At 36.5% G+C, this 14,163-nt stretch overlaps 1 protein-coding gene across 2 annotated transcripts in view; it reads right to left on the bottom strand.

Annotated features, from left to right (window-relative positions):
* The window catches only part of SLC38A6 (solute carrier family 38 member 6), a 47,467-nt gene that overhangs the window by 22,678 nt on the left and 10,626 nt on the right, over positions 1 to 14,163 (bottom strand). For both annotated transcript variants that reach the window (XM_014071994.2, XM_014071986.2), the window contains exon 6: positions 5,941 to 6,019. In XM_014071994.2, the coding sequence (XP_013927469.1) occupies positions 5,941 to 6,019 (79 nt within the window). The remainder of the gene's footprint in view (positions 1 to 5,940; positions 6,020 to 14,163) is intronic.

Below are 14,163 nucleotides of genomic sequence, written 5' to 3' on the forward strand. Positions count from 1 at the left end.
TGTCTCCTATCTGAGAAAGAATATTATTAAAATAGAGTTTCCAAATTTCTTAGAAAATGACCACACCACATATCTCCTATCACCTTGAAACCAGATTCCCCCCCCCCCTTCCTTGATTTGGCATGCAACAATCTGTTTTTCATTTCTAAGCATTTCTTTTATTTAAAAAATCCATTGCAAAAAGGTATATGTGAAAGTTCTGCTCCATCATATATTAATTTAAGGAAATTTAAAGCTCATGGGAACAAGAATCTCTTTTTAAAATGTTATTTAGGCAATTGGGAATTCTGCCCTCTCAGCACTTAAGTCTTTGGCTGATGTTGACAAAAGCAAGAAAGATGCTTCTTGCTTATACAGCAATTTAAAAATATTTGTTATGGAAAAAACAGTAGAATCAGAGACGTTAGCAGCTCTCAAGGTTAGAACTATGCTCTCAAACTTTCTCTAAATACTGGACATAAAATAAAAACGAATCCTTCTAAAACAATAGCCGGCTGATATGAACATTTAATATATAGTTACTGTGGACAATTATATTAGATCCTATATACATGGGATATAATATATTTATCCTATATGATTAAATATTGAGTCTCTAATATTTTTTAATCTGTTTTGGTAAGGATTTCAACACCATGTCTCCAAAAAGATTTCTTTGGTTGTTCAGGCCAACTAGTATAGAAAACTCCCCAATAAAGAGCTTATTCTTCAGTATATAACTTTTGGCACAGCCAAATAGCAGACCTGGCACATTCTGCTGAAAATGTCAGATGGGCTAATATTTAGACTTCAGTTCTTATTCTATATAAATCTGTATGTATGCCTTTTGCCAGAATTCCCAAATATTTGTGAATCAATGGAACTGCAAGAGCATTATTATGAGGTATTCTTAAAACAGTTACCATGGTGGGGAAAATGCAAGATTCCCTCTCACCAATAATGCTTCCAGTTCCCCTGTTCTCCTTGGTTAAAGTTAAGACCACAGGAATACCATTTTCCATTCATGCCCAGGGGAACTGACTATTCATTTTCATGACAAAGAATTAATATGAGAACTAGTATTCCACTAAAGCCGAGGTGGCGCAGTGGTAAGGGTGCAGTACTGCAGGCCACTTCAGCTGACTGTTATCTGCAGTTCAGCGGTTCAAATCTCACCGGCTCAAGGTTGACTCAGCCTTCCATCCTTCCGAGGTGGGTGAAATGAGAACTCAGACTGTGGGGGCAATATGCTGACTCTGTAAACCGCTTAGAGAGGGCTGATAGCCCTATGAAGCGGTATATAAGTCTAACTGCTATTGCTACTTCTGTGTGCATGTGTCCCCTCTCAATATTTTAGCCATAACCTCTTGCAAATTGCTATCCCTGGTGTTGTGCTCTTTGGATGAAAGTCTCTATCTAGGATGAATTGAACATGAATTCAAACACTTTTTACAATTTATTTAGATTTTCTTAAAGTAATTCCTCTGTAATGGGTTTCTTGGAGCCTTGGAGAATGGCAGTTTCCAAAATATTACAATCACATAACATCTACATATTCTTCCTTCATTGTGAAAATGAATAGTCATCAACATTTTGTTAGTAAGATGATCAAGAAATCACCCTAATCAACATGGGAATAAGTTGGACACTAAATAAACATATCCAGGTACTATGTTTCCTGTAACATAAACTGTTTTCCCTTTCAATAAATCTATTTAAAGAAGACTCCGAATTCTGCCAATTTGGGGCTGCTACAATTACCTCTGAAAAATAATGATATGACATAAAACAAAGGATTCAATTATAAGCAACATCACTGATGCTACTTCCATTATCAGGTCTTCTGCAGAGATCTAAACATCACCTAAGTCCAGCATCTGAACACATTCACAAGGGAATCGCTCACCACCACTACCTGGAGTCAAAACCATTACCTGCTCAATGTCTAGGAAACCTCACTTATACCTTAAGTATATTCCAATACACCTACTGGAAGATATAATTTAGAGTTGGGAATAAAAAAAACAAAGCTTAGTGTTCCCTTTCTTGATCTTTGATACTATGTTGTCAAAGTATTCTAACAATGGGACTCTTGTCTCAAAGAAAAATACTACAAATAGCAGGCTGGACTGGGCATTGTTCTGGTTGTGCCTATTTTCTGCCTTGCCCAGCAGAATTGGTATTGTTTGAGCTGAATACCTGTACAAGGATATTTTTGTCTTGATATTCTTATGGTACATTTAAACCTTACTCATAAGCCCCAGAGCCATGGAGTCCTTTCTAATCATTTAACTGTTGGCCCTAATGTGCTCACCTGATCCCTGAAAGCCAATAGGGGAAATTCATACTATTCAAAAGAGACAATAAAAACCTAGGAAGGAAACAAAAAGACTAGAATACATCCCCTCTAGCAGCCAATATTCAGATAAGCAAGGATCAATACCAAATAACCATCAGGGGGGAAAAAACAATACTCTTGTTCTGACCTAGGCTGAACAGAATCACAAAACTTACTCCTGGTCCCGAAAAAAAAAAACTTTTATTTGACTAGTGTGAATTCCTCGCATTCCCATTCAGCAATAAGCCTTTCACGGTTTAATTGCAACCACAGACCTTATCTGTCCTTGGATAGTTGCCAGGCCGATAGCTTCCACTGAACAATGAAATACTTGGTAAGAGTCTCTGTGAGGCAGGAACTCAGATAAGCAATTCTTCACACAAATAAACAAACTAATTGTTCCTGCAAACACTACTCCCCTTTGCTCCTATTTATTCCCTATGGGAGTGGCCATTCAGCATCCACTTGTGCTTTTATTCCCGAGTCATTGTCTGTTCCTTAATTGTTCCCTTCTCCTGACAGCTCTGCACATATCGGGAACAGGCTCCAGCTGTTCTTCTGCCCCACCTATCTCCAACTCCAAAGGTAGCTGATAACTGTCAGAAGGCCCTGGCCCCATCTCTGCCTCCGATGTAGAGCACTCATCAGAGCCTTCCCCAGACTCCAGGACTGGCCCATGTTCCTCCCCAACCTCCTCACTGCCCGAGTCTGCCGCCAGCTCTGCTGGCTGCTGGTGGGCCACAACAATTCTAATCAAGGAAACTCAAGGAAGAGGCTATATTGGCACAAAACTGGCAAGGCAAGCTACTATATATAAACAGCAGCAAACCCATCAAACCATCACTTGAACTGATGATGCTACCTAGTTTTAGGTAATGAAACATTTGCAAGCAAACAACCATGGTCAAGGAGCACTGGGGACTCTACAATTCAATTCTGAGCTATAGCTATTCCCTTCTATAGGTATAAAAGAATCAGTTGTGGCCTTTCTGGTTGCTGGAGTAAGCTGCCACTTGGTACTGAGCTATGTGGCACAGTGGTTAGAATGCAGAATTGCAGGATAACTCTATCTACAACCAGGAGTTCAATCCTGACCAGGTTAAGGTTGACTCAGCCTTCCATCCTTCCAAGATCGGTAAAATGAGGACCCAGATTGTTGGGGGAAATATGCTGACTCTGTAAACTGCTTAGAGATAAAGCACTATGCAGCAGTATATAAGTCTGTGCTATTGCTATTGTTGCTGCTGTCTCAGTCTCCTGTGGTAGGGATGAGTTGCTGCAAAAGGTATCTAGAGCAATGCCATTCAACTGACAGCTCTGAGCTTCCATTTTGATCAATAGAAGCCCTTACCCAGCTCCTTTGCTGCTGTTTCTACTGCCCTAATGAGAAAAGGATTTGATTGTTCCGGAGCAGCATGTCCATAATTCTTGAAGGACTACTGATATTAGAATCACCTGTTCACATCTTAGAGGTTTGCTTATTTATTTGATTGATTGACTAATTGATTAGTGTATATGGCCTCCCATTTTGTGGCATGCAACATCAAGCAGCTAACAGTCTATACAAATACAAGCGGTAAAAACAGTGTCTTCTATTTTATCTGTGACGTTCTGGTGACATTTGATTGCATTCACTAGAGAGGTGAAGGAGCTTGCATTGCCTACTCTCCCCAATTTTATTTTGATTCTGTTGATTATGTGGCAAGGGGAGATAATTCCTTTTTTGTGGTAGACTGTATAATCATGCATTCTTTTATTTCTTTTTTTCAGAATTTGGGGTGGAGAAGGGTTGAGGAGGTTAGTTCAGGGCCCTGATGCTCCTTCCAGGAACACAGGAAGGAATCCTTTCATGGCCTGGCTTTCTCATGAACATGGAGTCACCATATAGTACAAAGGTGGGTTGCTTCCAGTTCAGTCCGGATAAGGCAAACCAGTAGTAGTGGCAGCGGAAGGCTCTGCAAGCACACCAGTAGTAAAAAAATTGGCAACCCACCATCGATATAGTATTAATTTGGTCAGTCCAGGGACGGACAACGAAAATACTTCTGCTGCTTTTACCTTTTTTATAAAAAAACCACCTAAAATATTTTTAATTGACTTTACATTCAAAAAGTATATTTAATAATAAAAGTTCAAATTCATGAAACCAGAAAACTAGAAAAGCAAACAAATGATAGCCTTCAGCTATTTAATTGTACAAGCAGGAACAAAGACAGCCTATTCAAAACAAGAGCAAGCTATTTTAACATTGGAACATTTTGTCAGAAAACTAACCCTCACTATATATGTGTTTATATATGTGTTCCTGTGTCTGTGTGTGTGTGTGTGTGTGTGTGTGTGTTTGGTTTTGAGTTAATAGTAAAGATATAGTGAACACAGCTGCACAGCCAAATTGGAAGGATTATAAAATAAATAGGAAAACTGGAACAATTCCTGAAGGCAACTCTAGGAACTACTCATCAAAAACAAAAATATTTTAAAATGTTGGTACCTGCCAAATTTTGCTTAGTTGATTTTAAAAGAGGTTAATACAGTAAAATGAAAGGAGTAGTTTAAAAGGTTTAAGGTGAGGCATAAGCTCAGTTCTTATGCTCTATGCCTAGTGTGATCCCTTTGGCAACTGACAAAATCCAATAGGAATTAGGATTCATCTCGGTAGCATTTTATTTTGCAAAGTGAAAAATATTTATGTCAAATTATCTCTGTATGAAAGGTATGGGATGAGGTCACCTTGTGAAGCCAGCAGTAAGGAAAAGAAAAATACAATTTGGGAGTTGTTTCTATAAGAAAAAAATTCTATTGGTTACTTTTACAGTTGATCTAAAAGATAATTAAATAGGGCTTGCATATATCAGACCTTGAGTTAGAAAGCTGAGTTTTCCAGTCAAAAAAGGAAAACATGAATTCTGTCCAACTGAACAGGAAGAGCAAAGTAATGGAAAAAGCACTTAATGTAGTCCCAGAAAAAGTTTTCAATATACTTTAATCTCGGTTTAAACAACTATTAGATCCAATCTACTCTTTAGATACTTTTACCACTGAAAATTGTGGAATCTTTGCTCAAACCATATGGAAGACCCTAAGTTGGGAAGACTGCAATAGCCGTACCACTTCAAAGAATGTATGCATATTTCAACGCTTGTCTACTGAAATGTAAAAAGTGACATGCTAGCTTCGCTTCTTGCCTTGTTATCCTGATTTCCTAATGTACAAGAGCTTTTTAAAATATGCAGGTAGAAAGATGAACATATCTAATCTCCATCTATTTTCAGCCTGAAATCGTCCAGTTTGGGAAAAATCATTGTTACACAGTCCTACTGAATTTGCAAGCTCACTCTAAGAATTCCACATTTGGCACAAATAAGAACAAAATATTTTTGTAAGAGTTGCAGATATAAAAGATGCTGACAACAAGCTGTAACTTGCAGGCTCCTATTAATCATTATGGACTAAGTCAGCAAGGAATTACACTTGTGAAGAACACATCACATTTAGACTGCAAACTGGTAGGCACAGGTGTGGACATCTGCATACTCCCATTTATCTCTCTCCCCCCCCCCCCCAGGCATGCAAAGAAAATGATTGCATTTCCCTTTGTGGAATAATTTTAAATAGCTCCTTACCCACTATGGTCTCCATTGAGAAATCCTGCAATAGCACCAGGAAGTTCGGATTTAAGAACATAAAGATAAGAAGACATAGCTGCAAACATAGAACCAAGTATTAGTCGAATGAGATACTGGCCATTCTACCTTTGGACCTATCAGTTCAGAGTAAAGGGGAAGGAAAAGGCCTAAAGGTCTCATTGAACAGGGTGGCACCACCAACGTAACCCAATTTTTATCCTGCACGTATTTCTGACAAAGGTTAAAACATGGTTATAACAAGTAACTGAACCGTGAATTGCTCTACCTTTGAATTAAGTCCTAAAGCAATCTTTTCTAACTTGGTGCCCGACAGTTAACTCAGATAAGAAGTTCTACTGGGGATACCTAGAGTTTCAGAGGGACACATCAAGAGGCTTCAGATTAGGGAACTTCAGATTAGGTACTTTATGTCATTTATTATATTATTTGTTTGATTTCTATAGCTGCCCCTCTCAGTAAATGACCCTGGGCAGCTTACAATCCAAAACATATACTATTATTAAAATTTTTATAAACATTTAAAAACAATAACAACAATAAAAAGCATTAAAAACAGTAGAGAACATTAAAACATCTTATTCATCATTGCTTATACTATATAGATAAAATAATGCCATTTATTCCTACAAGAGGTAGGGAAATTAAAGATGCAGTTAAAATCAGCATGTGACATTGATTATTCACCACCAAGGCTCATGAGTTATTACAACAGATTCTCTCTCTACCATCCTTGTCGTAGTGATGGACACTTTGCAAGCACATCAATAACATTTGAGTTTTGTGACCATCTTCATTTAATGCAAAGTTTTGTTTTATCATTTGCACTGGAAAACCAAGGCACTTGAAATCCTTGGGAAAATACTACCCAGATATAAACCAGCTTATTCATTAAGAAGTTCTTCATGATAATAAAATCACAGATAATTATTGTTGTTATTAAATTAAAACAGTAAGTAGCAGCTATAAAAATTTGCAGCCCTGAAAGTTAAAGATTATATATTGTAGGTTGAAGTACATGAACATAATATGTATAAAAAAGGAATTGTATTAAACCAGAATGCCATGTACCTATAGGAAGGTGAAATTAAAAATTGTGAAATTACTAAATAAGGAAGCATTCATGTATTGACTCAAGGAGGTTCTCCAAGTCAAGCTGACCTTCCCAACTGACATATTCTTAAGAAGACCTTTCATTTAACTTTGCAATGTGAAAATATGATTAGGTAACCTTTCATTTAACTTTGCAATGTGAAAATATGATTAGGTGTTAGAAGGGCACATAATTTGAAAATTAGGGGGATATCTGAAGAGTTATAAAACTGCTGTTTTCTGGTGGTGACTAAAAGGCACCAATTAATGCAAAGAGGATTTTTTTAAAAAAAAAGAAATAACAGCAAATAAATGTGAAATACTTCAAAACACCTTTCTCTAATTTCCATTAAGCAGCTATATTGTGCATATCTTGAAAGATCAAATACACCACAACTATTTTTTTAAAGTCACATCAGCTTTTTAAAAAAGCCTTCAACTGATTTCCAGATCAAATTTCCTGCTAATATACAATCTGTCACTCTTTCCCATACATGTATTTTAGCCTCTGGCTAGTCATTTGATCATTTTTATCCTCTGTTGTGTGATTGACCCTTTTGTTTCCTAAACAACAGAGCTACTCCTTTGAATACCTCTCCCCAAAAAACCAACCCTCAATTTTCTGTTATGCTCCATTGTCATTATATAAACTAAAACATTTGTGTTCTACCTCTCATATACAGTGTTCCTTTTTCTTTTTTTTACAGACAATAAAGGAAATACCTTCTAAATTAATGAATATAATTTTGCCCTTAGGCTTCCTTAAGTTGGCTGATCATGAGCAAATGATACTATTTGGATGAGTGTAATTTATCCACAGTTTAAATTGAATGAATGAATGGATAAAGCTACCAGGTTGTTGATACTGTTTCTTCCATGCCTTCCGCCACAAGGGAAGGCTTCAACATATAAAGATCACCTTCAAATAATCGTAATAAATTGGAAATAAAATACTGGAAAGCCACCAGACAGTAATTTGAAGCAACATATTCAGAAATAAAAAGTGTAATGAAATGCAAAAATTGAATGTTCATTTATGTTTATTATCATAAATTATAATATTCACAGCTACCCTATCAGTTGCAGAATCAAGATTCAAAAAAATAGCGCAACACTAATCTATATGAATGTATTATTCTAACTGCCAATTCAGAAGTAGACAGAAATTAACTTCCCTTTGTGTACTTTTAAATAATTATCAATGTGTTATTGGAGATGGAATGTTAACCTATAAACTGTACAAATTAGCTCTTGTTTAGAGGAACTTAAATTGTTTCAAAGCTTGTGCCTTCCATGTAGTTTTTCAGATGAAAGTTATATAGACAAATGTTGAACTAGTTCTTACTGGTGCCAGAATGCGGGATCAAATGGTTTCCTTTTTATGTATCTGTCCTCTAAGCTTCAGAATAGTCTGATTTATGTATGATCTTACATTTGCTTTGTTTGCCCTTGTGTTAGCATAAATCCCTTCACATGCTAATTTAATTTGCTCAACAAACCAGTTTAAAAAGTCTTTGCATAATGCTTAATCCTGTTTCACTCTGTAGATTCATGACATCTTTGTTTGCACACATGAGGAGTATCAGTGCTTTTTTATTAGCTTTTAGGACTAGCACACTCCATCCTTACGTTTTTTTTCCTAATTCAGCTTTCATTATACAATTACTTTCCATGTTGCATGGTTGTCATTGAAATCAGGTAATAATCTAAGTCCTTCTGATGAAAGGTGAGCAAATGAGTTAAAGATTGCAAATGGAATGTTTGTAGCCCATGTATTTTCAGTGAGCTTGGTGAAAGCAAAAATCCTACAATTCTCTCATCCCCAAATTCTACAGTTCAGACATGGGAATGTTAAGCCTATTGCACTTTGCTCCTGGCAATTTTGAATACATTCACCATCTCTCTAATGTTTAGGATCAGTATGTCAAATATGGTATCAATTATGTTTGTTTCCCAACATGGCTCAAGGTCAGAATGTCTGCTTTTCCATACACTATTTAGAATTCTAAACTGGTAAAAGTGGATGGGGTTTGAGCTTCCTGTGCAACTCTCACTAAACTGCCCCAAACTGATTTCACATATAGTATCACAATCCTGCTACATATCTCCTGGAAACTCAGACAACCCAGAAGCAACTTAGTGTGCAATGATTATTTTTTTCCCAATAATAGAGTTTGTGTGTTGGGGAGGGGGTTTTCAAGGCTGCAACAATGAGCTTATTTCCAGAAATTGACATGTAGGTACAGGTTGTAATTCTGTTTTTGATCCTATGAGCTACCAGCATGGTTCACTATAACAAGAAATTTCTATTAATTCACTTGGGTACTCCAAAGAAAAAGTATAATAAAACAACTATTATGATTTAAATAACAACAAACTTGAACCTACTGGTAATTTTGAAGGACTATTCTCTTGGGCTACTAAACCGAAATAACATAACTTTATTTGTTAATGTTTGCCATTTATTTATAAAGCAGTGGTAGTTCTACTTACAATTTCCTCCTTCATGGGAGCATGAAAAATTGTGTCACTGTTTAAGAACCATTTTAATGACTAGATAACCAAATAGCAGAATTGAAAGGGACTTGGGGGTTTTCTAGTCCCCCTGCTGAAGCAGGAAACCGTATACCATTTCAGACAAATTGTCGTTGAATCGCTTCGTAAAAACCTCCAGTGTTGATGTATAAATGAGTAGAGAGTATGAGTAGAGATAAGTCCAGTGTAGATGAGTAGAGGCATCATTTTTTCAGACTAGTAGAGAATATTATCTCCATGTCCTTCCAGATGCCTACATAACTTTCTCTTTTAGAGGTTATCATACAAGAGAATCTATTGTGCTTGACTAAACAATAAGGAAGACTTAATAAATAAAATGGAAATAGGAGAAAATATAAACTAAAGCCAAGTGAAGCCAAATATGCATTTTTGGACTTCAAAAGCAGATTTCACTGCTTCACAATCTGAGAAACTTTTTTGGGGCCTGATGAGAGGAGAGGTGATATAAATAGTAAATAATTTTTAGTTAACCACAATAATAATAAGGAAATGTTAATGGATAATGTTTAATGATAAAAGCAAATTGGAGATAAGCTTTAAATTGTGAGTTGGGGGGGGGAAAATGCTTAGATATTTTATGAACTGACTTTGTTTCAGAATATGTTATAAAGGTGTAATGTTATTGGAGGTTTATTGAATGCCAGTAGGTGGTTGTGTCTTTAAATAAAAATGATTTTAGATAAAAACACATCTAAATAATTGTAATTAAATGAGAATTGTGGTACAGTGATAGTAAAATTCATAAAATTTTCTGATTTAAAATATACGATTCAATTTGAATGAAGTATATGTAATGATTGTGGAAGAAATGCACGAAATGTATTTGTAACCAATCGACACGCTTTCTACAAGATGTAACGAAAGATGATTCTTTTTTGGTGTTTTTGTTTAATTAAAAGAATAAAAATTTTCAAAAAAAAAACCGATTTCACTAAACTCAGAACAACGATAAACAAAATCCATAATACAGAAGCTAATGGAAAAGGGAGTGTTGAGCGAGTTCCTAAAAATGAAGATAAAATAATGGCAAATATAAATGAAGGACAGAAGAAGCTAATGTGGCTGTAGAAAAAGATTGATGAAAATCAGAAAACAAAGCAACCAAAAAAGGAGATATAGGAGACTGAAAGAGAGACAAAGTCAGAGTACCCTGGAAGAGTAGAAGAGTATCAGCAAAATTCAAGCTTAAAACTACTAAGGCTTGCAAAAGATGCTAACAAAAGCAAAAAGGGTTTTGTTTTTCCTGATATGTACAAAAAAAAAAAGGAACAAGAAAGAAGTTAAATATAACTCAGCAGTGTGATGTGGTTGCAAATATATAATTACAGACTGCACCAACAAAAGCATGGATCCAAGTCATAGGATATAACAGTTTTATTCTGTATTGGTCAAATCTGTGCGCCAGTTTCTCAGAAGGATTCAGACAAACTAGAACATGTTTGAAGAAGGGCAATGAGGGATTAAAAGAACTGGGATTGCTTAGTCTCGACAAGAGGAGGGAATATAGGGGAACATTCTTCAAATACCTGAAAGAATATTAGGCACATGATAGAGAAAGACTGAGTTTGTTATCAAGGTAAGGATCAGAATTATGTCAATTACATTCATTTATCTTCATTACAGAAATTGTAATCTAGGTTTCATTGGTAGAGTTTATGCATGTACATAAGAGGAAATACTGCAAAATGACTGGAATCACATGGGGAAACATGTAGTATGTTTTGGGGCAAGTACTGTTTAATATCTTCATACATGATCCAGATGAGAGGACAGAAGGAGAGCTCATCAAATTTAAGGATGATACCAAGTTGGGGGAATTGCTAACACTTTGGAAGATAAATTCAAGATGCAGAAGGATTTTGACAAACTTGAGCACTGGGTCCTAGCTAACAAGATGCACTTCAGTAGTGAGAAAAGTAATATTCTACATCTACTCAGGAAAAATTAAATGCACGGATGTAAGTACATGGGACCGGGCCCAGCAATAGAAACTGGGAGAGGGATACAGGTGTCCTAATAGACCACAAGGCTAAATATGAGTCAACTGGGTGCTGCAACTGCCAAAAAAGCCAATTCAGTCTTAGGCTGCATCAATGGAGGGATAAAATTAAGTTCACAAGAACTGATAATACTGCTTTATGCTACACTAAATGAGGCCACATTTAAAATTATGGTCACTACAATAGAAAAAAAGATGCTGAGACCCTGAGGACAGAGAAGAGCCACTAAGACCGTGATGGCGAACCTATGGCACACGTGTTATATTTGGTGGCACTCCAGTTGTCAGCTCTGGTGCGCATGTGCGCGAAGGTCAGCTGATTTTTTGCCCTTCCTGAGAGCCAGGGAAGGCCTTTTTCACCTTCCCCAAGCTTCAGAAAAGCCTTCAGAAGCTGGAGAGGGTGGAGGCTGGGGAGAGCGATTTTGGCACACTAAGATGATAAGAGGTCTACAGTATAAGTCATATGAGGAACAGTTAAGGGAACTAGGTATGTCTGGCGTAACAAAGAAAAGTATTAGGGATGTCATGATAGCTGTCTTCCATGGCAACAGGAAGGGCATCCAGCCATTAAAACACTCTGCTAGCTCCATTCAGTTGCCCAGACACCACCCCGCAAGGGCTTATACAGTGGTTAAAAGAAGATGGGGATAACTGTCTTTCCAGTACATGAGGGATTGCGACAGAGAAATGGGGCTTGTTGACTTATTCTCCAAAATTCCTGAGAGTGGGACAAGAAGCAATGGATGGAAGCTCATTAAAGAGAGTTTTTAGCTCCACCCTGAAACTAAAAAGAAACTTCCTGACAATGAGAACAATTAACCAATGGAACAGCTTGCCTCTTGGAGCCATGGATGATCTATTGCTGGAGGTTTTCGAGAAACGATTGGACAGCCATTTGTCTGGGATGGAATAAGAATTCCTGCACTGGGCAGAGAATGGACTGGACGAGTTCCAAGGTCCCTTTCAGCCATATGATTTTATGATTCCATGATTTTATGTAAGAATAATAAAACAAATATGAACTTCAGAAGATGCATTACTTCGCCCTCAGTTTACACAATGCTGACACACACAAAAGCAATTTTTGTTTTCAAAGTTTCACAATCATAGAGTCTTGGCTCCAGCTTTCCCTAATTACTCTGTCCACTAATAAAACATCAATGCCAGCATTTCAACTTGGTGACAAAAGGAGGGTATGTGTCTAACACTTAAGGAGTTGTCAGAGAGTTCATGTGATTCTCTTTCTTTATTGAAGTGTTTTCCAGACACCTTTAAAAACATCTGATGTGTGGAAAGATGCATTCCTCTGGCTAGTTTTTCCTCACCAATTGGTTTAGTTCATAATGTTGTATGGAAGTTTATGAAACAATCTAAGAAAGCACAACATAGAATTTTATTTCAGCAAGTAGCCACATGAAATTTTAGACTCTAATACTCCTACTGTCAATCATATGGATATTTAATTTGCAAAGTGATTTGCCCTCTCTGTGATTGCTCCAATGACTCTATGAGAAAAGAGAGTTCTATTCTTTGACACCTGGGGGACTATAAAGTTGGACTATATTTACTGTTCTCGACTCACTGATCAAACAAATAAGATTCTCTACCTTAAGATCCTCTTGTAATGCCAAACAAAATCCATGGAGCTGAACCTACATAGAAATGTTCTTTATATCAGTGTTTTTCAACCACTGTGCCGTGGCACACTAGTGTCCCGTGACATAGTGTAAGGTGTGCCGTGGGAAAATTACTTTATATATAGTCAATATAGGCACAGAGTTAAAATTTTTTAACATTTTCTAATGGTGGTGTGCCTCATAATTTTTTTCATGAAAAAAGGGTGCCTTTGCACAAAAAAGGTTGAAAAACACTGCTTTAAATGGACAAACTAACAAACAAGCTTGACTCCACAGGATTTGAAATGCTAGATCCTTTGCATTATTCCAAATAATTCTCAACATATCACCAGTTAATTCCCAAATTCAGAAATATATTTAATGAAATCATCTAATCTTAGTCTACATAATATATACAGGTTGAATAATGCAGCCTATAACCAAGTGTTTTTTTTTAATGGCCCCCTCCTTAAAACACAATCCTAAAAACATCCTGGACTACTTACTACATTATAACAGAAAAATACAACCAGTCTTAATGGTTCCAAATTGTTCAACTAGCAGATGTCAAACTTGCCTCAATTAAAACAGAGCTGGAAATCCTCAATTTAAAACAGTAAGGTAATTAGCTTTCTGGCCAAACATAGCTTCTGCTGACGGGGTAAGCACTCAAATTAGTCTAAATCTCTCTGTAAACATTCAATAGTTGTGGAAAATACAGAAGGTATTTCAAAGATTAAATTAGGCCGACCTCTACCAAGAAACGGATGTCTCATGGCAGAGATTGGTGATGTTTCCTCTTAAGTGGCTGTTTATTTCATATACACTTGCAATTATGTTCCGTGGAGAGAGAAAAGCTCTACTTGCAATTTTCATCAGTGTTTGTCTAATTCTTTGGACTAGTGTTTTATGAAATGTGTTACATGAAAAAAATGTGTT

Source organism: Thamnophis sirtalis, unplaced genomic scaffold, assembly GCF_051295495.1.
Source record: "Thamnophis sirtalis isolate CommonGarterSnake01/CBP01778 unplaced genomic scaffold, rThaSir2_p1.2 scaffold_1, whole genome shotgun sequence".
Lineage (NCBI taxonomy): Eukaryota > Metazoa > Chordata > Lepidosauria > Squamata > Natricidae > Thamnophis > Thamnophis sirtalis.